The 27,948-nt window shown below is 47.7% G+C and overlaps 1 protein-coding gene across 3 annotated transcripts; it reads left to right on the plus strand.

The window, feature by feature from the left end:
• eya2 (EYA transcriptional coactivator and phosphatase 2) lies at positions 1–27,834 on the plus strand. 3 transcript variants are annotated; one of them, XM_018756102.2, is made up of 17 exons: positions 8,807–8,863; positions 9,025–9,095; positions 15,395–15,450; positions 15,931–15,980; positions 16,870–16,998; positions 17,180–17,296; positions 18,959–19,035; positions 19,256–19,436; positions 19,550–19,689; positions 20,157–20,240; positions 22,869–22,958; positions 24,285–24,343; positions 24,808–24,968; positions 25,293–25,407; positions 25,527–25,648; positions 25,729–25,829; positions 26,216–27,834. In XM_018756102.2, exons 5-17 carry the CDS (start codon positions 16,896–16,898, stop codon positions 26,294–26,296), a joined length of 1,431 nt encoding a protein of 476 aa, XP_018611618.1. In that variant the 5' UTR covers positions 8,807–8,863; positions 9,025–9,095; positions 15,395–15,450; positions 15,931–15,980; positions 16,870–16,895; the 3' UTR covers positions 26,297–27,834. The 3 variants fall into 3 exon arrangements, with proteins under 3 accessions (XP_018611617.1, XP_018611618.1, XP_029104725.1); XM_018756101.2 differs by lacking the exons at positions 8,807–8,863; positions 9,025–9,095 and adding an exon at positions 1–404; XM_029248892.1 differs by lacking the exons at positions 8,807–8,863; positions 9,025–9,095 and having other exon boundaries at positions 15,074–15,450.
• Positions 27,835–27,948: the final 114 nt, after the last annotated feature.

The raw sequence follows: 27,948 nt of genomic DNA on the forward strand, positions 1-27,948 counted from the left end.
GGAGGAGGAGGCTGATGGGATATGAGGAGGTCCCTGCATGGGGGCAGTCTGCTGAGCATCACCTCCCCCCTGTCCTACTGCCATCACACAGGGCTGGAGGTGTGGGTTCGAGCAGCAGCACCTCCAGCGCGGTGTCCCCGCACAGCTTAACACACACTCATTGAACACACACACGCACGCACACGCGCGCACACACACACACGCACACACACTGAGCCCGGAGGTGAGTTCTCTCCCAGGACGAAAAGGAGGAATCCATCCAGTGACACGAAGATGGACCAGGGGAGATGAGAGCACCGCGGGCTGTGTGAGCGCAGGTCGGACTGAGCGGACCGCAGAGAGACCCACCATGGAGAGAAGTCCGCGCGAACCGTGAAGCGCCGGGAGCGCACGGAGGAATGGTGGTGAGTCCAGCGCCGAAACGGAGCATCTCGCGCGTCCGTCTCCGGCCCCCGCCTGCGCTGCGCGTTCCCGCGCGTTCCCGCGCGCTCCCGTGATCTCGGTGCTCTCGGGCCGCTGGTTCGAGGAGGAGGCGAAGGGGACCTCGAAGCCTTGTGCTCCAGCAGCCCCTGTTCCCCCTCCGTCCGAACGAGTCGAGTGTTTCGCCCCCAGCGACGTGGGCACGAGACGAGCGAGGAGCTCTTGTTTTTGCGGCCACGGACTTTTCCAGATCTGCCTCGCGCCACCGACTCGGATCTGGAAAAGCGCGTTTTGCGCCCGAGCCGCTGAAGCGCTTCGCTGCGATATTTCCGCGCGTCACTTGTCTTGTTCACAGTCCGCGGCGAATGTGTGTGAAATTTCACGAAACGTTTCTCATCTGACCCTCCTCGCCTTATGAACACTTTGTATCCACTGACTGTACACAATAATATTTAACGCGCGTAACGAATATGTGGCATATACCTCGCGCTCGAGCTGCAGAACGTGACATGATGAGAAATTATTTATTGCCTCATTTTCGTTTTATTTTTACGAAACCGCGTTTATTATAGTTTACTGCCATGTAACATACCAGATATTATTTTTATACTGTAATCTTAGATGAGATTCGGAATGGCTTTATAATTATAAGATACTATAGTTTAGAACTTTTGTTTTTATCTATTTTACTTTTATTCCGGCAAGTGCAATTAATTTTAATTTTTACAGAAGAAATGTTCAGGTATAAACGCATTATTATGTCATTAAAACAAGTTATAATAATGTGGTTTTCTTGTTGTGTGAGATTTTAAAGGTACGGATCACACCTTTTCCACAATTATTTGTAAATTAAATTTTAAATTTCAATAAATGTCAATAAAAAAAGGCGTCGATTGGATCTTTACACCCAAACGTTTTTTTCTTTTGTCAAAATTGTAAACTAACTTTATTTTTTTTTTAGAGATTCAAAAAGCCTGGCTCGTGCACACACAGACACAGTATGGATTTCATTAAAATAATTTATTATAATTAAAAACAAAATTACTTGCCCGTCAGATTGTTTTTTTTTTTTTTTTTAAGTTTTTTTTGGTTTAATTAAATATTATGTTAAATATAGATGTAAAACAATCTTAAAGCTTAAATACAAAATCTGACACCGATTCCATACATTTACATTATATATTACATATTTAAAAGCTGAATAATCAGCCTGGAAATATCATTACAGAGTAGATCACAAGAATTTCAGCATCCCTGAGCTTAAAAAACACACACACACACACACACACACACACACACATAGTTGTCCCTATTGCCATAAGCTACTTCAACATTAAGCAGATTCCCCTCATTTTTATAGATGTAAAACAGCTTAACTGAGTGTAACGTTAGACATGTAAACTGCTGAGTAAATCAGCGTGGATTATTGCATTACTACTAGTTCAAATGGACGTAAATTAAAAGCATTATAACTTCTAACTCTATCTGGTCTATTGTCTTTTAAGTTGTTAAACTTCTTTCTAAAATTTGCCCTGTTAACTTATGGTTTTAGTACTGCAGTAGATTGTACTCCTCACTTCTCCATCATTGTTAATATTTCTTTATAATTCTTTGCAGTTTCTCTGTCAACTGGCATGTGTAAAATAATTCATAATTCAAAGACATAATTTTTTTGACATGACCTATATAATGTTTATTTTTTTAAAATGTTTTCCATCAGTCATGTCTGCATAATAGTTTTTTACTAAATTCCCACCTCCGTATTAATTACTGTATATGTTTTCATTCTTAACCCACTGGCCTTCGGTGATTTATTTTTTTCGGAATTATCATACTATTCTTGCACCAATTATTATAATTTCTTCTTTACTGTGACTGTTTCAGAATGTATATTTTGACTGAAATAGGACACAGTTTCTATATTCTAAGTTTAAAAGGCCTTTATTACCCTACTGTACATTAACCACTTAGATTCTTAAAGTCGGGACTGTGTGCGTGCATAGAGTCAGCAAGGTATTCCCTCGTTTGTGTGTGTGTGTGTGTGTGTGTGTGAAAGGCAGGTGCAGCTGTGTTGATCGGCCTTCCCTCCTCCATCGTTAGCGAACGGCCTGTCTCTGTTAGCCAGTCCTGACCCCACTGAAGCTCTGTTAGAACTCCAGGGTCGGATTGTATAATTTAAGGGAACTTCAGCAAGCAAAAAGGGCTATTTATATTCTCAAAGGATCCTTTACATCTAAAATAAGAGCTTTTTTAACATAAAGCTTTGAAAGTAGGCTTTGCATATTATGACTTCTGAAATACTGAAATTAATGTTACCCTCTAGCATTAAATGATCCTTTGGACTAATGACAGATTGTTAAACATTAAGTGCTATATTGTGCGTGTGTTCAGCCTCTCCTTTTAGACATAGCTATAATTATCTGTAATGACTAACAGTACCTGTGACATTGTAAATATGTAATCTTGGGCGTATTAATCAATGAGGGTTGTAGACATGCATAATAGTATATAACTTGAATTTATTTATTTCAGTTGCGCATGCGGAACCCATATGGTATAACGCAGAATTGGTGTTTAACCGCATACTTTTCATAACGACTGACCCCGATGCTGTAAATTTGTTGAAAACTGGCATTAAATTTCTTCGCTCATGCAGAGTATTGTAAAACACACACACACACACACACACACATTGTCAGAGCCGCTTGTCCCATACGGGGTCACGGGGAACCGGAGCCTACCCGGCAACACAGGGCGTAAGGCCGGAAGGGGAGGGGGACAATTTTACATTTTTGTTCCAAATCAGCTCTGAAAAAGCAGGAACTGATCTGTCAAACAGTGTTGTGAAGCCCAAGGTTTTTAGAAAACAATATTGAAAATTTTTTTTAAATGCATATTTATTTTCTCATGGATATAGACATTCTTCCCTTACATTATATTTGTTCTAGAAGACGGAATGTAGTGAAAGGTATATCACAAAATACATTATATATACTTTTCAAGTGGTGGTTCTCCTGCTGTACTTTTGCCATCAGTACTACGGTTTTAAGAGGCTTTATTTCAACTGTGTGCATTTTAACTCACAAGAACAGAAATGAAACGGCAGCGGCCAGCTGCTTTCTGCTCACTGCTTATCGTTCTGGTTCTTACCCTCCGAACCCGGGAGCTCGTTCCCATGCTGTTTTTCTTTACAGAACCCTCTCTTTTCATGGTTCCTGTTACCGAGTCTAATAAATTTGGCCCGAGCGCCACAAGTCCTGGACAGGGGATCAGCGGGCGGCGAGAATTCCCCATCCGAGCCGGAGAGGCGGCCTCCTCTTAAGAAAACACAAATTAATTCCTAAGTCCTCCGCAGCCAAACGTTTCTGGAATGAAAAATATTTTCATAGGAAGCGCAGTCCTTCCTGACCTTATCTCCACCGAAAGCATTATTCCGTACTGTAACCCCTCTCTGTCGGAGAAACTGCGGCCGTGGATTGACGTGGCTGCTGGGCCTTTGTGGTCGAAGTTCTCCAGCTTCATCCGGTGTCATAAACTGTTCAGGACCTGAGGATCTGTAAGAGTAGCGAGGCAGAGAGGGGGGTAGCAGGTAGCACAGTGTTTACACCTATCAGCTAAGTGCCTTGTGCTTGAAGGGCTGGGGTTCGAATCCCAGCTCCTGCTGCATACACCATCCAGCTGTTTACTCTGAATTGCTACAGTAAAATTTACCCACCTGTATAAAGGGGTCCGTAATAAACTGTTTACAATGCAGTGAATAGAAAAGAGAACATAATCAAAAGAGGTGTTTTATAGATCTCCTGTGAGATGTGTGTTGCTTTGGAGAAAAGCGTCTGCTAAATGAATAAATGTAAATTCACGTACAACTTTTTACGGGAGCTGAGCATCTTTGTAACTCCCCCAGTCGAGTTTTCCAATTGTCTTTGCAAAGGAATGCTTTCAATTGCACGTATACCGTATGAAAGTACGCTTTTATTGTGTGTGTGGCTGTTTTTCTGCTCTGACAAATTTCGGGCAGGGCGAGTCGCATATTTTTATATATGGCCAAAGTAAAGCTACCACCCAGACCCCATCTTTAAAGAGACCCTCCTCCAGAAAGGTTGTTTTTTTTCGGGGTTGGTGAACACCAGTCAAGCGGAGACACGACGTCTCCAGTTTTTTGTGTTACCTTTCAATTAGTAACTGATTTACACCCGAATAACCAGGCGAGCTTGGTTCCCATCTAAATAATGACCTCAATTAAGCAATTAAGAGATCAGACAAGAGGGAAACCCAGGGCACCCTGGGGCTCTTGCCACCTCTTTTTCATATATTCCTCAAATCTTCAGAATAATTGCTTATTTCATGTTTTGCGTTAAGCCCTGTAATCGTACATAAAAGCAGGTTATCAAAGTTTCAACATAACATGCAGTATAGCTCTTTACATCACTCTTGTGTTGGGTTGCGCTGACGTTTGCCCCCCCCCCCCCCCCCCCAGTCGTCTCATTCCCCTGTTGGTAAGATAATAAATGCTGTTCTGGTGTTTGAACCATTTCATGTCCACACTTTGGTTATTATGATGATTTAACTGTGCGGTGCATTATAGATAAGGTACCTTAATGGCTTTTAATTTATGATATCAGCCTTGGAAAAATGCAGTTTAGAAAACTTACTGCATTTGTAGGCTTCTCGTTAAAATATGAGCTATGAAAAGTCTGGAAACTAATAAATTATTTAATTTCATTGTTATAACTAGCTTGTAATAATATAGAATAATGGCTGCTTTTGAAATAATTACATTTGTTTTGGTTGATCAACAAAGTTTACTCAGACTGGTGAGCTTCCGGAGGCTAAATGGTCTGCTGCTGAAGGTTTTGTTCAGTGGTACAGCGGACGTTTTGGCGACGTGATCGTTGGGATTGTTGCCGTGTCGCTTTAGCGCCACGCTTCTACTTTGCTTGTGAAGACAACCCAGGAGAGAAAGACAAGGAGGACAGCTTGTAGGTCTGGAATGGCAGGTGGAGCAGAGATGACACCCGTGTCACTCAGCAGTGTTGACGTGGTAATACCAGTCAGGATTGTGTGTCTGTAGACCAGCTACATATCTGGTAAGAGGTCCACATCTCAATTCTTTGGAACATTTTAAGGTCACGGCACATGCGTTTTACTCTTGTTTGTTCAGAAATCTTCAAATAGAGCCTCAAGCCATCTGAGGAAAAACCTTGATTAACCAGAACTAGAGGTTACATGAGTGTTAGAGACACACCTTTCACTTTAGGTTGTTGGTTCAGGTCTAGTGAATCTCCAGCTGAGATTGAAGAAATTATGGAACCCAACTTGCTCTACTAGATCCTATAAATGGGTGAATCCCTTCCAATGGAAGCAATGGCTAAGCAACAAAAAGTTATTAAAATAGCTGCAGTTAGCCAGCTGTCTATATTTTTCACTCGAAGTATCTTGTGTGACTAATTCGGGGGCCGGGAACATCTCAGCCCCACGGAGCCCACGCAGGGAGGGATTACGTGACTCCATCTGTCTCTGTGTGACACACTCTTTTCCTTGATGGTCTAATGAAATGTCCCGCCATATCATCCCAACTGAGGACTTTGTTGCTTTTATATATAAGGAATTGTTAAACAGCCAAACGACTACTCTTGTGGCCTATAAATGCCTGTTACTGGGCTGACTGATCCACTGCTGAGAGATGCTTGGTATTTTTACAGCTACGCATGCTTTTAAGTTTGGTTAATGGTTTCTTTGACAATTATTTAAAGCTAGGCTTTAATGGGACATTTACTGACCCCACTTTAGGGCTTTGTTTTACAGTGATTTTACATTATGCTGTAATACTGCTTTCAAAGACTTTGAAAGTGCAAAAGCATCAATTGTACTCGTTAAACTGTATAGGAAACTTGCTTGGCTCTAATTAAAACAGTTTTGAATCATGGAAGCTGTGCTGATCCAATAATAAACCTCCTCTATTTTTATTTTTGATTATACCCTGAAGGGAAAATGTCATAAGGAGGAAAAGCGAGGAATATGAACAATGACGTTCAGTTCGTATGGACAAACTGGTTGTCCATCTTTATTCAATTTACCAGTGTCGAGCACGTCAAATACACCAATTTAAATTAACGATTAAATTAAAGAGCTTTAGAAACAGACACTGGATTATGGACACGCAGCTTGTGTGTCTGATACCACCATGTTGTTGGTTTACACCCTGCCAGTAGCTCCTCTAGAAGTGACGTTCAAATGGAAAATACATAGATAATCATAGCAGATGGTGTTGGACTCATTTGTGGAGCTGTCAGGAGATCAGGGGTGAAGTGGCTCTCAAAGAGATGGGTTTGAGACCTTTCTTGAATGGTCAGGGATTCAGCAGCTCTGAGGGACACTGGGAGATCATTCCACAATGTTTATGTGTTACAGAGAAAAGGAGTGAGGACTTTATTGCACTTGCAAACTTTTCTTAAACACTTATCTTTCTCCCATAACAGAAGATAACAATCAAAAGACCTTTAAGTGAGGAGAATGTGGTTGTTGTTTTATGTATCACACACCAGTCTTTAAGTCTTTTGTAAGGCTCTTTAATTACAGTTATCTGGTTTAAGGGCAGCAGACAGGAGTGAGTTGAGAGCTGTTGCCCTGTGGTTTGAAGATCCAGGTTTGGATTCCACTTCCTGCTGTAGTGCCCTTGGTCAAAGTAGTTACCTTGAATTGATGCAGTAAAAATCGCCCTTCCGTAAAAATGGATAAATCAGTGTATGCAGCTCGGTGTAGAAACCCAGCATTATAAGCCACTGACAGATTATGACCTGCAAAGAGAATCCAAATAGCTTTGGGCTCCATCCATTCAGAGATGTGTAAGTATGTCCTGTTCTGTATTTCATTCAGTAAATCAGTACACAAAGCTGGTGTGAAGAAATATGGTAACTGGTGGCATCAAAGCACCTACCACTTGGGATGGCTGGCTTTTACATGATTTTCTGTAGTGACCTTCACACGGGGTCCTCAGGGATAGGGGACAGAGGAGCTGTCCACATATCCAGTCCCTCACCCACATCTCAGCAGGCCTCTGGTAATGCAGCTGCGCGTCAAAAACAACCCGGATCCTCACCCCAGGACGCCCCCCCATGGCCAGCTCCGACGTGGGCCTGTCAGCTCTTAACAGCAGACAGCAGCTGTCTCTGCGGCGGTCAGTAGTTCCCTTCACATGTCGCGTTCAAAAGCCACGCGCACGGAGCGACGCCCACGGACGGACAGACGCAAGGTCCCCTGGCTCGGACCCCGAAATGTTGCTTCCCCTTAGGCAGCTGCTCGTACTTCTCTCTCCTTTCGGTTCACTTTTCTCGCTAATTAGGTGCATATAAAAGAGAACAGAGATACAGACACAATAACCTTCTGTTCCCTCTCACTGCTCTGCTGGACGGACACTCGCTGGCCTCGGTCCTCGTTGTCCTTTGCTTGGTCATAGGTTTCATTCTTAACTTTGTTTTATTGTTTTTTTTTTAATAACTCAAACAAGAACAAACATTACACAGAAAGCTTGAAATAAGGCAATAACAATCATTTTTAGACTTGTATGGTTACTGGATGTCCGCTTGGTTTATGAATTAGTTGCTGGGTTTGCTTTTGGAAGGATTGCGGTTAAGAACACGGCAAGAACACGCATCCTGGCCGGCCGACAAGCTGGATTTCTCAGAGAGACGGACGCACCTGATCGAACAGGGTTCTCGGTCAATGCGACCGCAGTATGTGATGGGATTCATAGGCTCAGAACGCATAAATGTCGCTGTGGCACCTGCAGCAATACAGGGAGCTTGATCTTTGCGGAAGAAGGGAACGTGGTTGAATTGTTGGCAAACCCCTGTTCTCTTGGAACTCCTCCTGTAAAACCCCCACACCTCCCCCATGCTGCAGCGCCAGCGACCAAGGGGCAGTAAAATCGATGTGCCCGAATGCAGGGTGGGAGGGCACAGCCATGTTCATTTAATGAACGAGGGAGGCCCCAATCTGAGCTTCTGGATCACCCAGGGAGGACCAGATGTCGTACCTGAGAGCAGACCACCTCTGAGAGCAGACCACCGACAGTCCAGGGGTGCGGCGGTTCGGAGTCCCGCCAGCTGTCTCCCTGATTTGGGAGCGCTAGATAAGGGATGGGTGACCAGCCGGGAACTCGAGTGGAGAGGGCAGCGAGGAGGCCCCCGACGCAGCTGGCAGCAGAACCACCCCGTTGTTCGGACCCCGTCAAGTGGAAAAGGAGGCCTTCGGTGCATCTCGGCTCGGGTTTCACAGCGTGCGGGTGGGTGCACCCCCTCCCAAAGCTCTCTGGGGAGCGACGCACACCTCCATTTTGCTCCGTGACTCCCGACGCGGGACGCCAGAATGCCCCCGTTTGTTTCCGTGCCTCAGCGCGACTCGCAGTGAGAAGAAGACGGTTCGTTTGAGACGCTCCACTTCGGTAAAATCCCTGCGTTTGTCTGCCGGCGGCTATTTCCGAGCCCTCGTGCCCAAGTCCCGGTGGCACTCCGGGTTTACAAATATCTTCACGTCGCCTGTGGCCACCCATGCTCTTTAAAGTATCTGAAGGCGAGCTTCCGAGAGAACTGTTTTTCCCCTCAGGAGTCTGGCTCCGCCATCGGAGGACGGCAAGAGCGAAAAGGCCTCTGCTAATGAAATCCCGGGGCAGTGAGGTAATCACTGCGCATAAATCATCTCGCAAACCCATTAAGGGGCCATAATCACTCACAACATCTGCTGCCGTTATACGGTTAAGGGGAGCGGTTTGTGGTGGCCAGCCTTATTTATGGCACACCGGGGTTTAGAGGCTGCCAACGGTCAGGACCTGCCGACTCAGTGTGGTCAGTCATTGTACAGGCTGCTGCAATATTCATGCATGCGTCAGAGCAGCTGTTAGAGACTGTGCATCCCAGGTTCGAGTCCACGGAGGACCATGGACTTTTATCTTAGAGCGAGAACCCTAGGTTGAGTCACTCTGTTCAGCTACCCATTGTCAGTAACCACCTGTCCAGTACAGGGTCACGGTGGTCCAGGCAGGGTGTGAGTCCATCGCAGGGCAGTGACACACTGTGACTCACGCATACACAAAGTACAGTGAGTTTTGTCACCGGTTCGCCTAAGACGTGTCACCGAGCTGTGGGAGGAAACCCACACAAAGTGGGGTTCTAATGGTGTACACATGTAAGCTCTAGAACTACAAAGTGAACAAAATGACATAATATGGATGAAAAGTGACTATATTCAATGCAGATGAGGAGCAGCTTTCGTTTGCGCAGGATGTTTCCGACACCAGCCTTGACCGGTTGGCAAAGCGCTTTTCCGATAGTGTAAAAGACAGGGCGTGCAGCGCAGTTTGTTTAAATTCACATTCAGAGCATTGTAATAGTGCGTGGGCACAAATGATCAGAAAAAGAATGCAAAGCCAAAACAAACATATAAGGCGGTTTCCCAGTTCGGTCATCTGAAGTAAGTCAATCGATAGCTGAGAAGAAAACAAAAAAACTCCCAAGCCAAGCAACTGGGAGAAAACAAACCTCTGAGAGTGCAGCTTCCAACGGCTACACCACCCCCCGCCCCGCCATGTATGGGGTTCTTTCGCAGCGAAGTCCAGATTGGTTCGGCGTCAAGTGCCAGTGTGTTGAAGAGCAATGTTAAATGTTGGTGCATAATTACGGTTTCATTTGTTGCGACCAAATTGGACACGGTGCCGTGGCCGTTAACTGCATCTTTCTCTTTGTCGCTGCATCAGACATGCTGTTTGCATAGCAAACCAACTGGACCCAACAGACTGCTTCCTTTGCATGGCTCGCAACTTTGCATGAGGTCACTGGCAAGTGACTCTAAACAAAGCTAATTGTCTTGAACCAAATACCCATGAATACCGTACATTCACATCTTACTGTAACCTTCTGACATGTAACCGAAGAGGAGAAGAACCCTTTTTTTGTGACATTATGATCTACTTCCGTGTGCATTCAGACAAGGAGTAGATTCTGTCTGTCCTGTATGCTTTGCTTTTCACTTGCGGCGGAACAAAGCCGTCAGTATGTTCGCCGCTAGGTTCCCAGAATGCTTTGTGCTACAGGAGGTTGGTTAGCAGACAGACGGCCGTCGCAGATGGTGCTCATACTCTTGTGGACCTTGGATAGTTGCTGGGAGAAGGTCACACAGATTGAGGCTTTGTTGCCGGGGGCTGGGGTTACTGGGGGTGTGCAGTGCCCTCTGGGCGCTCGGTCAGGCGCTTGCGAGCACCCCGCGATTAAGTGCGCCAGGTGGAGAGGGGGCCATATGGTAGGGCCTCCCCCCTCCGGGGCCCGGTTCACCTTGTCTCCACTCCAGCTGCTGCCACCACCGTCCAGACCCACTTAACCACAAAGTCGCAGAGAGGACACTGCTTTTAAGGGCGATTGCCATGGAGACGCCGCGGGCCTCATATACCCCCCGCCCCACCCGTTTTCCACCGTTGCCCAAGGAGCCAAAGGCAGCAAGGTCTCCCACGTCACAGAGTCGATGAATGAATTCATACTTCATTACCGCTTTAGTACAGGGGAAACAGATAGTGTAATGGTCAGAGCTGCCGCCATTGGACCTAAAATACCAAAATTTGTTTCCTACTGCCTGCTGTTGTACCCTTGAGAAGGTACTTAGCCTAAGTTTTCCAAGAGTCTGAAGGCAAGCAGGTGATGTACTTAAAACCACTGCCTTGCACTCAAAGGACCCAGGTTTGATTCCCACTCCCTGCTGTAGTATCCCTGGTAAAGGTACCTATCCATGCTGTGTAGATGGATAAATCACTGTAACCAACTTAATGTTATAAGTCACTTTGAAAGAAAAGCATCCACTAGGAAAATACATGTCAAGGGCTTTGTCAAACTTTGACCCAAACGACAGCAGGATGCTCAACGTGGGAAACCTGACACTGTGCAGTTTGTGTTTTTGTTGAAACCCAGGTGCCTCCTGAGTGGGATATGCGGTTATCTTTACGAAACGCTCTGCCTTTCCTTGGGAAATGGTCAAAACTGTTGACGTCAGGCTTCAGCTTGTTGTTGTCAGAGCGAAAGTGCCCTTTGGACGATGGTTTTGCCCGCCGCCCTGCCGTAGGGTTCATTCTGCCTCCGTTCCAACGGGCAAGGACAGCATCCACGGGCTTTCCCATGCTCTTTTGCTCTCTGACCATGCTTTCCAGAGGAAGTGAGTGGCGCATCGCTGCATCGAGGAGGAAGTCAGGGTTCTGGGAGGGCCGTTCCTGCTTCGTTTCCCATGTCTGTCAGGTCTTAGCTCCCTAGTGGCCTTTATTCTGGAGGTGGCATGGCTGAAACACCCTAGAAGTTTTGCTTTTCAAGGGATCAGGGGGTCAGTCAGATCCCATCCCCAGCTATCTTTAAACTGTCCCGTAGTTCCATGCGTTGGTCTATCTTTGAAAAGACCCCGTCCGTCCACTCCTAGGGGATTGACGGGACCTGGCTGCGACGGATACAACCTGTTGTCTTTACTAGTAGCCTTAGCTATGCTTTGTTAGCTGTTACCAGAATAATGTAAATGTCATTTTTAGATCGCTGGTTGCCCCAGCTTCGTCTAGATACGCTTGTTTACAGTGAAAGCAGACCATACCGCAGTGACCTGGAGTCACTGATTCCCGAAACATCTTTCGAGCTAGCAAGCTAGCAAGGTGTCACGCTAGCGTTTAGTTAGTGAGTGTATCTCTGAATAGCAAAAGGCATTTCTTATTGTCCGCAATGTCGCTTTGACTTGTTTGGCGTAACGTGGCGGTTAAAGCCAAAGTGTTAATGATTGCCAGTAGCTTTGGCGAAAAGTCAGTTAAATGAAGAAATGAAATGTAAATATGATTCTCAGAAGCGAACCTCCTGAGAATAGAAAACACGCTGTCATTGCTTTGTGGGAAAAGGCAGTTGCCCGCGCCTCAACTTTCCGGACTCTTCCTACCTTTTCCTTTTGAAAATACACGCGCTCTTCCCCCACCAGCCCCCATCTTTCACATCTTCCTCCGTCACTGTCAGTCTCCTGTCAGGTGGGGGGTCAGGGTTCAAACAGCAGTGAGTGACCCCGCCAGACTCGCGTTCCCTGAGGGCTGGGGGAATGACTCCAAATGAAGCACTTTTTTGTGAAGGGGGTGGGGGGGGTGGAAGAAAAGTGTCTGGAGGGGAATATGAATTCAGTCAAACAGGACTTCACTTGCCCTTACAGTCATTAATCTAAAATGTGGGCAAAAAAACTAGACTCGACATATCCCCATCCCAACTCTCCAGTGACAGATGGAAAACCCTGGAAATTTAGTCCAGCGATGAACATTTCCAGCTTTCTGCTGGTACGAATTAGAAATTCTTTCTATTATCCTGCATTTTTTTTGTGTGTTTTGCGATATCTGCGTATATGCATGTGTTTTTCATTTTAATTTCACAGGTTTGTTTTAAAGTTAATTTCATGTTGGTCCAGTGATTTAGCTCTGTTTTTTCTCTTGAAATTTAATAACTACACACAGTTCATGCGTATTTAGTTTAATAAGTCAAAAATCTGAAATATTATAAATACCTAGGTTCAGTCTCTAATTTCAGGACATTGTTCACCTGCATGTTATTATGTATAATTTATTAAGTGCTTGATAGGCACTTTTATTCAGACACTTGCATATCTTTTACATTGAGCCCAGAGGACCACTAGGCCTCGGGAGGGGCGCCACCTCAGCTTTCTTTACTACAAGTTTAGGTAAGGTCTTTTCGCCCTCAATGACACATGGGCAGTTTGACACCGTTCCGGTGGAGCTGTTACTCAACGCCTTCAACACCCAGACCTCCATGTTCATTGGCATTCCGTCATGTCTGTCTCGCTCTGTACTGCTCTCGATCCCCTACAGTTCACATGTTGCAGCAGAACTAAAGTCTTCATCAAACCTGTCCATTGGATATAGAATGTTCCCAGAACCAGTGTCACCATTGACCTCTGACCGTCATGGCCCATATGGTCTGAGTTCATCATATACGGTGCAGTGGTATCTAGTCTCAAAAGTGTTTTAGTTGCTTGGTTCATAATTATGCAGTTGCTCTGTTGGTAAGTGCCGCCGAGTTGCTGGTGCCTCTAGAATGTTCTGTCCTGCACTCGTGTCCTTATTGTCGAAAGGGGGGACTCCACTGCTTGTTGTGATTGAGTCCATGTAACCGGTTGCTGCTCATCCTCTTCTGTTTTTACAACTTTTCTAATCATCCCTTTTTGAGAGTCCATTATTCTCATGGTTTGACCAAAGTATGACAACAGCTCATCATTTGTGTTTCTAGTGTGACTTTTGGGGTGGATTGAGTCAACATTCGTGTGTTTGTTTTCCTTCCTATCCAGGGCATCCTTAAAATTCTCCTCTAACACCACAGTTCTTGTCCAACATTCATATCCAAATAGTTGTCACGCGGAACACAGGGAGCGAGACGGCTGAATCCAAGTGCGGCGTTGTTCATTAGACGTTGAGGGAAGAGGCAAGGTCTCAAAACCAGGGACAGGCGAAGGGTCGGTTGATCGGCGAACAGGACAGGAACGAGGATCCATGGACGTGGTCGGAGAACGAAGCAAGGAGTCAAAAAACCAGAGATCGTGGACAGAGCCAGAGTGTAGTAACACGAGGAAGGGCGGTTGTCCCAAACGAGATTCCGCAACGGTACGGAAGCTGAAGAGGGTCTTTATAGGGTGAGCGATTACTCATGAGCTAGTGCGGAGTCAAGTGTTGTTGCTTGTGTTGTGGGCATGGACGTGACAGTAGTGTTATGAGCGTAATAGCTTTATCTTTATGGCAGTGCAATGGCCTGGTATCCCATCCAGGGTGTACCTTGTCTTAGGACCCATGTTTCCAGGATAGGCTCCGGCCCAGCAGAATCCTGCACTGAACAAGCAGCTACTGAAAGTTGGAAAATGAATGGAAATTTAAGGCGGCGCGAACTACACATATACACTTTTGACTTTCTACGTATTAATCATTTACTGTATGCAGTATGGTATTTGTTACTGAAGTAGGTGAGGTGAAATACCGTTCTCGGTGATATAACAGCAGGAACTCTTCTGGAAGCTGAGCTCAGTTACAACAGCACACAAACTTGAGCATTAATTATTCTCTGGTGTCCTACTTGTCATTCATAACTGTGGTTTGGAGGCATGGAAAAGAAACAGGAAACGGAATAACCTGTTTGATTAGTTAGTGACAAAGCACCTCTTGTACATGTTTTCATTGTTTAGTTTCGCATTCGCTGGCTTTTTCTGCTTGGTTCTCTGACTTACGTCGATCGTACAGTTTAAAAAACATTTTGCTTTCAGGCCAGGAAGGTGTTCACATTTGAGGTCCCGTATGTTGGAAATATCACCTTCAAAACACTGTAAGTTTCAGTATCTGTAAGTCTGTTGCATGTTGTGGAATTCAAAAAAGAACCTTGGATTACTGATGAGAAAGACTGGAAAAGAGGAAACTAAAAAATCCATTCTTTTACAGTTGTTTATGGAATTAATCCATTGACTCTCGATGAGGCGTCTTCCATTGAAATCACAGTGAGTCCGTTGCAATGCCACCGCAGGGCCTAAAATCCACCCATTTCAACACTTTTTTTCAAGTTGCCAACATTTATTGTAAGCTAAGTTGCATTCATACTTTCCACTTGGCACATATTGAACTAATTGCACATTTTCAGATCATCTGTACAGAGCTGGCTTCTTCCTAAGAATGTGTCTTTTCGAAAGCTCCGTGAACTCGGTTTACCGTGACTGCCTTTACCTTGCTATGTTAATTTTCTGCTTCTAATAAATGAGGGATACAGCCTTGCAGGCGGTTTCAAATTTAGTCAGGACGGATCGGGTGTTTCATGGCATACAGTTTGCGCTGGTCTTTCATCGGTGACAGTTTTCAGGCCCGTGCAAAACTTTGTCAGAAAGGGCCTGAAATTCTAATTATTTAGAAGTCTTTTCCCTTCTATCTTTTTTGCAGGTAAGCCGAAGGCTAGGGATTTGAGTGACGGGAACCGAACTTTGTTTCCGAGACAGGTAGGTTTTCGTGTCCGTGGGAATTTGGGGGTGCCGTCATTTTCCGGGATGCGACATGAGAAGAACCTACACTGCAGCGGTTAGCATAACGGCTAGTATAGAGGACAGTGGGTAGCCTTGAGGTTAAAGGACCTTGATACCACTGACCAAAGTATTTACTCTGAAATGATACGGTCGAAATTTCCCTCCTGCATAAATGGGTAAATGGGTAAGTCAGTGTAAATAGAATGGTATAGAAAGCTAAACTATAAGTTGCCCTGTAGGAGGGTGTAGAGATAACAGACGGCCAACTATAATAAATAATGCGAAAGGATATCAAGAGAAACATTTCTGAGGTGTCTGAGTCATTGTCCCAAATCTGATAATGAAAATGATTTGTTGTTTGTTACAAGATTTGTTCCAACTCGACAAAGCTAGCGTTGGCCGGCAGGAAGCCAGCCGGTTTGCCTAACCGCTCCCATTCGCCGTCTCTTTGCTCAGGTGACTTTTCGGCCGCTTCGTACGACTTCAGCCTCCGCTCTGCCGCTCAAGTGAGTTCTGTTAAAATGCAGTCGAACGCGGTTAAATCGGTCTTTCGGCAGTGCCGTTCCTCCCTAGCTCGCACCAGAAACATCTCCGGGCTCCAGCAAGATGTCACTGAGACAGTGGCAGCAGCCCTTGAACATTACACTTATTTCTTGCTTTGACATGTCTTTGTTGCATTATATATTCATTACATTTATCTATGACAGTTACCTTTATTCGTTTCGTGACACTTCTATTACGTTTATTTGTTACGTTTTCATGTTCATTACATTTATTAATTTATTACACACACACACATTTTCTGAACCGCTTGTCCCATACGGGGTCGCGGGGAACCGGAGCCTATCCGGCAACACAGGGCGTAAGGCCGGAGGGGGAGGGGACACACCCAGGATGGGACGCCAGTCCGCCGCAAGGCACCCCAAGCGGGACTCGAACCCCAGACCCACCGGAGAGCAGGACCCGGTCCAACCCACTGCGCCACCGCACCCCCCTTTAATTTATTACATTTTTATTACATTTATTTGTTGTTACATATTTGTTACATTTATTCATTACGTCTATTTTTGTTCCAGATTTGTTATGTTCGTTGTATTTAATTTATGGCATTGCATATTCATGACATTTAACAGATGCTTCTCTCCAACGCAATGTACTGTGATGATTTACTACTATTTACCTGATGTCTTTGTTTCGGGAGACTAACAGTGCTAGATACACTGCGCTGAACTTCCTACAGTCAGTTACACATCTATACACCAGAGCAATGTAACACACTCGCACAAACCTGCTATAGGCAACTAGGGCCCCTGATTTGCTGTAATGAAACAGTACCTATTTGCCACTGTTCTCACCTTCTGTTGTCATGATCTGGTGGTTTGTTGTTTCTCTCAGAGCCACCGTGTTGTCGTGTTGTTGCCATGGCAGCATACAGCCAGACACAGTACAGTCCAGCCATTCAGTCTACTGGACCATATGGGCCCTACACACACCACCCGCAGGGCTACGGGGTGCCCTCCTACAGTGAGTATCTGCTGCCGTGGAGGTTCCCCTGTGACGCATGCCACGTTCTCCTGATCCTTTAGCCTCCCTTGCTTTGTCATCACTCAAGACCCCAGTGTTAGTTTAACCGCCTGTGCTTGGAGGTGATGGTTCGAGCAGGCCTCTGTTCCCCTAACCGCTATGCCCCGCTCTTCGTACGCAGACATTAAGACAGAGGATGGCCTGAGCCACTCCCCAGGACAGAATGGCCTCCTAGGATACCCCTCCAACTTCAGCACCGCTCCTCCTGGTCAGAGCCTGTACAGCTATTCCACACACGGTCAGTGGTCACTGCCCTGAGCCCTCAACCAGCCTGAGATGCTTGGACTCACCCCATCTCCTGTCTTCTGGGTTTGTTTCTATAAAGTGGCGTTGTGGTTAGCGTTATCGCCTCGCAATAAAAGTGGTCGGGTTCCAGTCCCGTCTCCTGCTGTAGTACCCTTGACCAAAGTATTTACCATGGACTGACATTACCCAGCTGTATAAATGGGTAGAGAAGTGTCAGTACCTTTTGAGGAAAGTGTCAGCTAAATAAATGTAGCACACACACATTTTCTGAACCGCTTGTCCCATACGGTGTCGCGGGGAACCGGAGCCTACCCGGCAACTCAGGGCATAAGGCCGGAGGGGGAGGGGACACACCCAGGACGGGATGCCAGTCCGCCGCAAGGCACCCCAAGTGGGACTCGAACCCCAGACCCACCAGAGAGCAGGACCCGGTCCAACCCACTGCGCCCCCCTAATAAATGTAGCAGTTGTTCTTAAAATGACTTTTTGGTTTATTCGCTGTCCTGACACTATACAAAGTGTAACTGAACTGGGATCAGTAAATCAGCCATCCCTGAATTTACAGTTACAGTTTGATTTAGCATCCACATCCAGACCGACGGAGACTGATGCAGATCAGATAGAGACAGGTATACACACACACACACACACACACACATAAACATAGACACCCACCGACACTGAGGCACACATACACACTCACACACCTGCTCCCCATTAGTCACGGTTGGGGGCCTCATTGCCAGTGTCAGGCAGTCCTTGCTTTTTTTCTGAAAGTCATGACCCTGCAGTATATGCCCACATGACAGTGCAATACGCTCTGACTGTGTGTGGGTGCATGCGTGTGTGTGTGTGTGTGTGTGTGTGTGTGTGTGTTCTCTGAATCCTCCAGTATGGCGACACCCTGTCTCCGCCGCACCCCATTCCCTTTATGGTCTCCAAAGCACCGTGAAATCGCCCCCTTTCTGCCCTATTCTCGGGTTAAAGGGCCACGTTGTGGTGGCAGTGTGTGACAGGTCGGGGGTGCGGAGGCACACACACTGAACGGCACACACACCACCTGTTCCTATTACTTACAGATCCGTTTTAACTTCAGGCTGTAGATTTCTTCCTGTGACGTGCCGTGCTGCAGGAATGGACGTACCGATCCATGAGGGCCAGCAGGGGGTGTAGTGGTCAGGGATGCGGCCTTGCAGTCAAAGGTCTGAGGTTCGAATCCCGCCTAAGACCCATTTGCAACATGAACGGGGACCCCCATCGCTACAAGAACCTCTGTTCTTGGGGCCTTTCCGGTTCATTCAGTGGGACAACAGCAGGAGTAATATTAATTCAGGTTCAATATCGAAAGACGGGTATATGAATGTATTGCATCCAACTCCTGTCTGGTGAGGGATGCAGTTTTGTTTACACACAGCTGTACATTACTCCTGCCAAAATGATTAATCTGAATATAAATATAAGAGTCTGGCCAACTGAATGGATGAGCGGTCATAGACTGATACGCATTTACCAGGCGTGAAAATGAATGGGCACCGTTGTCAGCTGTGTAAGAGGCTTTGGATGCATTTTCAAACGCGATGCGTGTGTTCCGGCAACGCCAAGGCTTACATTTTAGCTTTGATTCTGTTCCAAACAAGGCTCTTCTGCTTAACAGGTAGCAGCATTTCATCAGGTATTTTCCAAGGAACCAATGGCATCGCTACTTCTGCGCCGTTCAACCATTCTCAGCAGGTGAGTCGGGTGCTTCGATCTGTGGCTGGACACACGGCCGGCCTTCCGACGCACGTGACGCTGTCATCAATTTTTAAGACTGGCGGCTGTGCGGCCGCTCTTACGACTTGCCGACCGTAGCATATAGTGGACAAGTTTGTAACGGAGCTGTCGGCGTTCTTGAAAAACGGAGCCGCATTAGTGTGGGATTGGGATCGTGATTTTTCCGTCTTCCTCTTAGGATTTCTCTGCGTACTCCGCCTACAGCCAATCGCAGTACTCTCCGTACTACAGCTCCCACTACAATGCCCCCTACCTCGCAGCCAGTAATGTCAGCCCATCTGCCATGGCGGCCACCATACCCTATCAGCACGCAGAGCACCTCCCGGTCGTCACCAATCATAGTCCGGAGTCGCTTCCGGGTGAGTATCCAAACCCCGCCGCCTCTTCTTTCTCGCTCGTTCTTGTTGACTGTCCGCTCTGCATCCTCATCCTCGTGTCAGTGCATAAGGGGTTTGCTTCCGCATGCTTCCAGGAGATCATCACCCGTCCCCGAGCCCCCCAACTCCCAGCAAGGAGCAAGACGGGGTGCGAGCGCGGAGGGGATCCGACGGGAAGCTGCGCGGAAGGAAGAGGGCGAGCGACCCAGCGCCGCCCCTGGACTCTGACATCGAGGTGAGCCGGGGGCACCCCGCTGACTCCTCCGCCTCCTCCGCCGGCCCGCCGGCACCTCCTTCACGCACGGTTCCTGGAATGCCCCAGGTTCGGCGGGGCGTGGGACAGAACACGCACCCTGCCGCTACCCTGTTTTCACCGTGCCTGTTGAAGACGGAGGAATGCCGTTCTCTCCTTCCCTGCTGACAGCCCTCCGGCCCACACGGCACGGTCACACCGCTGGGAGACAAACAAACCAGCCCCGTTGTTCTTGGAGCCCAATGAATCGCCGAGCCCGCGGGAGGGACGGGGGATGGGGCGGGAAGGATCCGCCGAGGGATGGAGGGAGGACTGCGTTAATCGCCCGAATCGAGCGAACGCGCAACCGGCGCTGCTCACGTTACCCTCGATCCGCGTGTGCGACGTCTGTCACCCTGATTGCGTTCCCTTCGAGTGGGACATTAACGTGTCTCCCTCCCGTCCACCAGCGTGTGTTCGTGTGGGATCTGGATGAGACCATCATCATCTTTCACTCCCTGCTGACGGGAACCTTCGCCACAAGGTTCGGCAAGGTGAGGAGCCACCCCCGTCTCGCCCGCGGTTCACGCGACCGCATTCCGTTGTCTTATTCCAGGTGTGTTTTTTTCAAACAATCTTCTCATCCATTCAGCGTCAAGAACACACACTCACACACACACATATTCACACAGTACGGGCAGTTTAGAGTCACTAGTTCACCTGAAACATATGTCCTTGGGTTGTGGGAGGAAAGCAGAGCACCCGGAGGAGCTCGACACAAATTTCACATATGTTGAACAGGGACCGCCTGAAACAAACTCAAAATAGGGACCATAAGTGATCTGTTTATCCGTGGGTATCTGCTCTCGCTTCAGCCGGTTTGTAACGTGACTTTCGGGTGGCGGTTGCCGTCGTGTGCTGCCGGAACCTCGGCGGTTCGGATGTGTTTCGGCAAGGAAAGCTCGCACGCGAGAGCGCGCGGATCAGGACCGAGGAGATCGGGACCAGGCCGACTACCTTTTCCAAGGTTTGAACCTCGGGGCGTCTTCCGAGGCCCGATCTGGCCACCTGCCGATAACCAAGTCCACGTCCCCGACCGCCGCGCCACCTGCTGCCCCAAAATATTTTCCCGAGGCCCCTTGTTCGGCCGAGAGCAGCGTGTGTTTTCATTGCCTCCTTCTGCTGGACGCTCGCCAGCACATTCGACGCAAACCAATAAGGGCGATGTTTTTCTTTGTTGTGTTTTTGTTTGGTGTTCCGAACTTTCCGGGCGGTTTCTGTAAACGCCAGGCCTCGCCTCGCTGGACCTCCCGCCGCTTCACACGGGGATCGCGGAGAGCCGCGCGGGTCTCCCCGCCGCACGCTGCTTGACTGGCAGCCGGCAGCCCCTTGCGTCACGTTCGCAGCAGCTGACGGGGGAAGAACAATGGCCCCGTCTCTTTTCTTTGGCCTCGCGGCATGTTTTGAATTCCCACGATCCCTCGCTGGTCCAACACCATGCGAATGGACGCCGGGGAGCCAGCGCCCGGCCATCGTTGTTTTCCATCCTCCTCTTCGTCGTCAGGGGAAAGGGGGCGAGAGAGACGACGCTGGCCGACGGACCGCGATTTCCTCGCCCCCGAATCCGCCCTTCGGACTGGCGAACCTTAATCCGACATGCTGTGACATCACAGCCAAGACATGCAAAAACCATTTGGGCCGCGGAGAAAAGAAAGAGCAGATTGCAGTAAGAAGTTAAGAAAACCGAGAGCTCGGGGATTATTTATGTAGGCAGAATTGGGGCTCAATTAAGCAGAAACCACGTTGATTTGCCATTTGACAACCGCGCGGTCGGCCAGACGAGAAGCTTTTGTTTATTTTAGTTCAGGTTTCGCGCTTAAAGAAACAGGACCCTGTTTTCTCTGCTTCCCGGTGCATGTCTGGTCAAGAAGTCTCTGGCATCTTCTCATAGCGATCAAGCAGGAGACTCGTCTTGATAAACAAGTGTTTGGCTGGTCTTAAAGCACGGAGATGAAAAGTTTTCGGTGGCGGAGGATTTTGTATTTAAAGCCCTTTGAAAAAGGGCAAAACATTGAACTAAGGGATTTTTTTTTTTAATCATTCAAGCACACGAGATGTCATTCGTTGTATGAAGATGTCCCCCAGTGTCCCTCAGAGCTGCTGAATCCCTCCCTCATTCAAGAAGGATCTTGAGCTCATCTCTTTGAGAGCCACTTCTCTCCTGATCTCCTGACAGCTCCATATACGAGTCCAACACCGTCCGCTGTGTATTTGCTATTTGAATGTCACTTCCATAGGACCTACTGGAGGGATGTGAACCAGCAACATGGTGGTGTCGTAGAATCATATCTTTGTAAAACTCCAAGTCTGTTTTTGACGCACTTCTGTTTATTCTCAGTGGTGTGTCGCTTTGGAGAAGTGTCACAACTGAATAAATGTAGATGAATTCATTGCATCATCCTCCCGCCTTTTTGAACCCGTGCGCACAGCCCCCACCCAGAATGACAATGTCGAGCTCTGACCTCAGAGCAAAGGTGCCTCTGCTTGGCAGACAAAGCTGTGTAATTATTCCAATTAAAACTGAGCCGCCACCCTCCCACCCCAAACCACCAGCTTCTCTTTTGTTTCACCCACGCATCCCCCCAACCTCACAACATCTCTCAGGATCCACGGGGGGGGCCGCATAAGCTGTCACCCGAGGCCAACTGCGACACACACCTTTGGCTGACTCCACTGTGCGGCGGCAAACTGCCAACTGCGAGTTTTCGCTTCGTTCTCGAAGGCCGAGTCGCGGCAAATCCCTTCCGCGAGTGTCTCCATTCCCTTTGAGTTTCCCTTTGTCTTGTGCTGAGTGTCTCATTCGTTACTTGACAGTGAACCCAAACTGCGGCCCGCGTGACGCACCACCGCAAAACGTTAAGCTCTTAATGAGGAAGAAAAATTTGCACACATCTGTAGGAGATGATTGACAGCAATGCAATCAGGCTCTCTTTGGAAGACACGATGAACCTGTTTGGGCTCTGCAATGTCAACGGGCACGAAGATGATCTACCAGGACGGCGGAGCCGGTTGGGTTTTAAATGGGTGACTCGCGTGACGTTCTTGTCCGTGGAGATCTGATGGAACTTGGGCGGATCGGTCCGCGTCGCTTATCTTCTCTCTGTTCTCCTGCCGTCCCTTAGGACTCGGCAAAATCTGTATCCTTGGGTCTGTGGATGGAGGAGATGATTTTCAACCTGGCCGATTCACGCCTCTTCTTCAACGATCTGGAGGTGAGTGCCCTGCACCAGGTACGATACGGCAGAAGATGTGGAGCTGCTTTGTGACCAATGAGCTACCAGCATTAAAATAGAATTTGTCCTTATTATTTATTAATTTACAAATATAACGCCTTCCTCCACAACTGCTTACAACGTGAAGATTGTGCACTAAGTTACTTACGTATATAAACAGCGGGGTAATTTTTTCTGTATCCTTTGAGCTCGAGGTAACAACCTTACCCACTCCGCCAGCTCTTACTCCTCTAACCAGTGATAACACTAATGAGTATTATTTGTGGCTCTTTGCACCTCTTCCTTATGGAACCCCGTGAAGTGAAGGAATTTGCATCTAATTTACTGTGCCAATTCTGGGGCACATCACTGGCCCCTTGGGGCCCCGACAGGGAGGGTAGAGGGCCTGGGATCCAGAGGTATGACATTAAAATGATATTTCTTTGGCCTGTATGTGGCCACCTGAAATTTAATAAAGAAAGAAGATGATTCCTTACGTGACAGAGACGAGACGTTGAAGAGACACCCGGGGCAAGTGGAGAGTCGTGGAGAAAAGAAATGAAAACATGGGAAGGAGAAAATGGGCTGTGGAGACAAAGCCAGGGAGGCAACACTATAGAGATAACACTGTGACGATGGTGTTATGGAGGTAACGTTATGGGGATGATGCTGTGTAGGCGTTGTTACGGAGATGACGCTATTGAGATGATGTTATGAAGAAAATGCTATGGGGGTGAAGTCTTCTCTGTGGAGCAGAGTTACGGAGATGACGTTGCAGAGAGGACATTACGGAGATGATGTTATGGAGATGATGCTATGGAGGTGATGCAGAACCGGGGAACAGTGAGGATCATGGTCTGTGTTGTTCTCTGTGCCCTTGTTGGGGACACAATAAGAAAATGCCCTCTGAGAGAAACACAACCTGTGGGATCTAAACCTAAACTCTTAACACTGTGTGTCACCTCACAGTCTAGACTGCGCGATGCAGTCGCGGCGCTGCGTGCGCTGTAACAAGGCCCGTTTTGTTCTGCGTTCTGACTCGTCGAGGCTGTGATAGGTGCCCTGGCGCGGCAGTGATTGACAGCATGTCTGCGGTTACACCAGGGTGCGGCGGCGGCTTCAGGTGGAGGTGGTGCAGCGTCGTTCGGCAGCCAAGGCGCCTCCGAGTCTTGGGCCCCACGGTCGGCCGCCTCCTCTGCCTTTCCCTCACATCTCCCTCTCCCCAAGGGCAGAACCTGCTTCTGTAGCGCCTTGAACAATCGACGCTCGCCCCCCCACATCACTCCAACCCCATCTTCATGTATCCTATTTCCTCTCATTTTCCAGGAATGCGACCAAGTTCACATCGATGACGTGGCTTCGGATGACAATGGACAGGACCTGAGGTCGGCCGCTTCCTTTATAATCTCAGTCGATGCCACCTGGGGGGAGGGGGAGACACACGAAGCATGGTCTGAGGAGCAGTACAAAGCAAGAATATATATATCTGTGTATATATATATATATATATATATTCAAGCTGATTTTATTACATGCGTTTGTACAAATATGTGTACTCGCGTCGGAGGACGTGCAGTTCACATGAGTAAAAACACACAGGTCGCTTCTCCTGCCTGTGCGGTTCATCTGCTGTTTGGCGTGAAGGCTTTACAAGTTTGCTCTGCATGAGCCAAGGTTATACACACTTATTTACCATGTGTGTTTAACCAAGGATGTAAATTCTGGTAGAGCGTCATTCCAGCTTACAGCAGATGCCCTGAGTGTGTGTGTGTGTGTGTGTGTGTGTGTGTGTGTCTGTGTGTGTGCGTGTTACCGTTTTTCATAATCTCCTTTCTGTTCCTCTTCACAGCACCTATAACTTTGGAGCGGATGGGTTCCAGACCGCAGCAGGGAGTGCGGCCCTCTGCCTTGGGTCCGGCGTCCACGGGGGGGTAGACTGGATGAGGAAACTGGCCTTCCGATACCGCCGGGTCAAGGAGATCTACAACACATACAAAAACAATGTGGGAGGTGAGGCTCAGTCCACATAGCCAGGTGTGTTTCAGGTCTACAGATGGTCCTTACGTGGCAAGAACCCTTGGGTATTGGGCTAAGAACACAACTGGGACCAGTAGGTTGTAGTTTCAAATCCTTGGATGCGCTGCTGTGCCTCGCGAGATCGATGAGGTCATCGGTAATGAAAGTGGACCACGTACAGCGGGTATGATCGGTCAACCTCTCACTGCATCGCTCTTGGAAACATGTAAATGTGCTACTAGACATGGCTTTGTACTGCAGGTTTGGTATTCGGTGATTTGCATCTCATTAAGCGGCTCCTCATCCTCTGATTGGCAGGCTTGCTGGGCAGCCCCAAGCGGGAGGAGTGGCTTCAGTTGCGTCGAGAGCTGGAGGTCCACACAGACCTGTGGCTCACACAGGCTCTTAAAGCTCTGGCACTCATCAGCTCACGGTAAAGGGGCGGGGCTTCCAACCACTATTCATTCGCCGTTCATCGATCCTTTGACAGGAGAGACGCTACAGCGTAACCAAACAAGTTTAGGAAACGTGATTTTTTTTTTTTTTTAACAGGCCAAACTGCGTGAACGTGCTAGTGACCACAACCCAGCTCATTCCTGCCCTGTCGAAGGTCCTGCTGTACGGCCTGGGTGCGGCTTTCCCCGTTGAGAACATCTACAGTGCTACGAAGACGGGTGAGTTCTCAGCCTGAAGGCGTGTGTTTCGGGCTTGCTGGTGACTCTACATTGCCCTTAGTGTGTGTCTGTGTGTGTAGGAAAGGAGAGCTGCTTCGAGCGTGTGACGCAGCGGTTTGGTCGCCGGGCTGTGTACGTGGTGGTGGGAGATGGCGTTGAAGAGGAGGCTGTCTCCAAAAAGGTAAAAGGCTCGAGAGAGAAAATATGACGAAGCAGATGTTTTGTCTTTTGGATGGAATCACCGTGCGTGACATAGGAGTGCTGTTATCTAGCCAAGGGTGCTCTTCATATCTCTGTGCTTCCTGCAAGCTTGTCTTTGGAGTTGCCCCCCACCATGCTGTTTGTACAGACACTTAGAAAGAATAACGGCCTTGACGTTTCAGACCGTGTGCCTGTCCGAGCCAAATCCCGCAACAGGCTCCCTTACCCGTCCATAGCCTCGTCCCACCAGGATGGGACCTGTTATTGCACCCTTGATCAAAGTAATGTTCATTTCATTGGTCATGTGTGAAGGTGCACAAGCAGTTTGGGTGCAGTTTCTGATCCGTGTCTCTGTCTTCTCCACAGAAGAACATGCCGTTCTGGAGGGTGTCCTGCAGGGCTGATCTAGAGGCCCTAAGTCACGCACTGGAGCTGGACTACCTCTAGGGTCCATCCACACGTCACCTGCCGCTCAGACTCCTTACCACCTTCCAGCGGACCGCTGAGCCCACATCGACCGTCAAATTCGAGAAATTTTACACAGAAGGACCAACATGCCTATCACAACTGGGTGGCAAGATTTCGGGACATCCTGCCAAGTTCTGACGCAGCCGACGTTTTGCGGACTGAGACTCGGCGACTGGAGGAGCGTCTCAACGTCGGACTGCTGCAAGTTGCACTGAAACGGGACTCAAAGGATTTATGCCTTTTTTTTTTTAACTTTATACTTTTGCGCGAAATAGTCATTGATGCCAAACCATTCCTTCTTGTACCACCAGGTGACTTCCGAAAAAGGCCTCGATTCTCAGTGAGACAAAGTAGGTCGTTGAGTTTGCGCTTGACCGACCCGGCCAAGATGAGTAAGTTAGAGGTCCGTAGCTGCGGCGGAATCCGATACGATGTGCACCGAAACTCGTCCGATGACTCTGGATCGCTTATGCTCGGCCCGGATCTGGTATAAGAGCTTCACGCGATACTAGGGTTTAAGAGGTGACGGAGAATCGTCAGGGGAGCATCACTCTAAGGCGTTCATTTTTTAAGACTTGAAAGAACACCCTCGGTACATTATGAGCGAACAATTCAAAGTGCGGTTTCACAGGTCGTCTTGAGCCACCGTTAGAGCCAATGGGCCTTCAGGTCGAAACTCACGGCAAGACGGGTCTAGTTACTCGACACTGTCATCGTCTTTAAGTCGAAATGGTCGTGGTAGACGATGGGAATGTGATTCGAGGGGCAGCGCTGTGACGTCATCAGCGAGACACCTGTGCAAAGGGGGACTTTGGCTGACTGCAAGTGAAGGAAAGGGACAGAATGAGGACAGCAGAAGACCCCTGCACATCAGCTGGACAGCCGATGGAGCGTTTGCTCATCTTCCCGACCTTGCGAGAGGAGACAAAAAGGGCGTCGTAGGAAAAGGCAGGTGGACAGAACTGAGCCAACAGTTCAGGCGCTATGATCTTCCTACACATCCTACAGTCCTGTCCTCTACATCATCTCTTTTGTTCGTTCAGTCTGCGCCCATGGCTTCTGGGCTGCGACGAAGGGTGCCGAGTCCCATAGCGACAGGATGTAGTTGCAAGTCGCGAGAAGAGCAAGAGAAAAGAAAAGTACTACTAACGATACTAATTAATTCCACCTTAACTCACAGCATTTTGTACACCTGGGCACATCGAGAGTCTTGTATTTAATTTAAAAAACACACCCTTTCCACAGCACTAGGCATATTTGTGTAGTTTCCTCTGTACAAAGTGGGCGCCAGTTCAGTGTCGATGGCTGTATATTTGTTTCTCGTATGTTATTCTGTTCCGTTTTCTTCACTAAGTGTTTATATATAACATGTATGTAATAAATGGTATAGGTTATTTCTGGAGTTTGCATGTATTTGCTACATTTGTCACTAGCTCTGATTTGTATATAAGGTCTTTTGTTGTTTCTTTTGTTTCTATGGTCCATTATAATAGAATAATAAAATAATATAATTCAAATCTTCAGGCAGATTCTTTAACTCATTTTCATTGATTTTGTTGTTGATTATTGTCTTATGCAATGATTCAGATGTATTCAAAGATGTATGGATGCTCATTAGCAAGTCTAAATGT

Source organism: Scleropages formosus, chromosome 24, assembly GCF_900964775.1.
Source record: "Scleropages formosus chromosome 24, fSclFor1.1, whole genome shotgun sequence".
Taxonomy (NCBI): Eukaryota; Metazoa; Chordata; class Actinopteri; order Osteoglossiformes; family Osteoglossidae; genus Scleropages; species Scleropages formosus.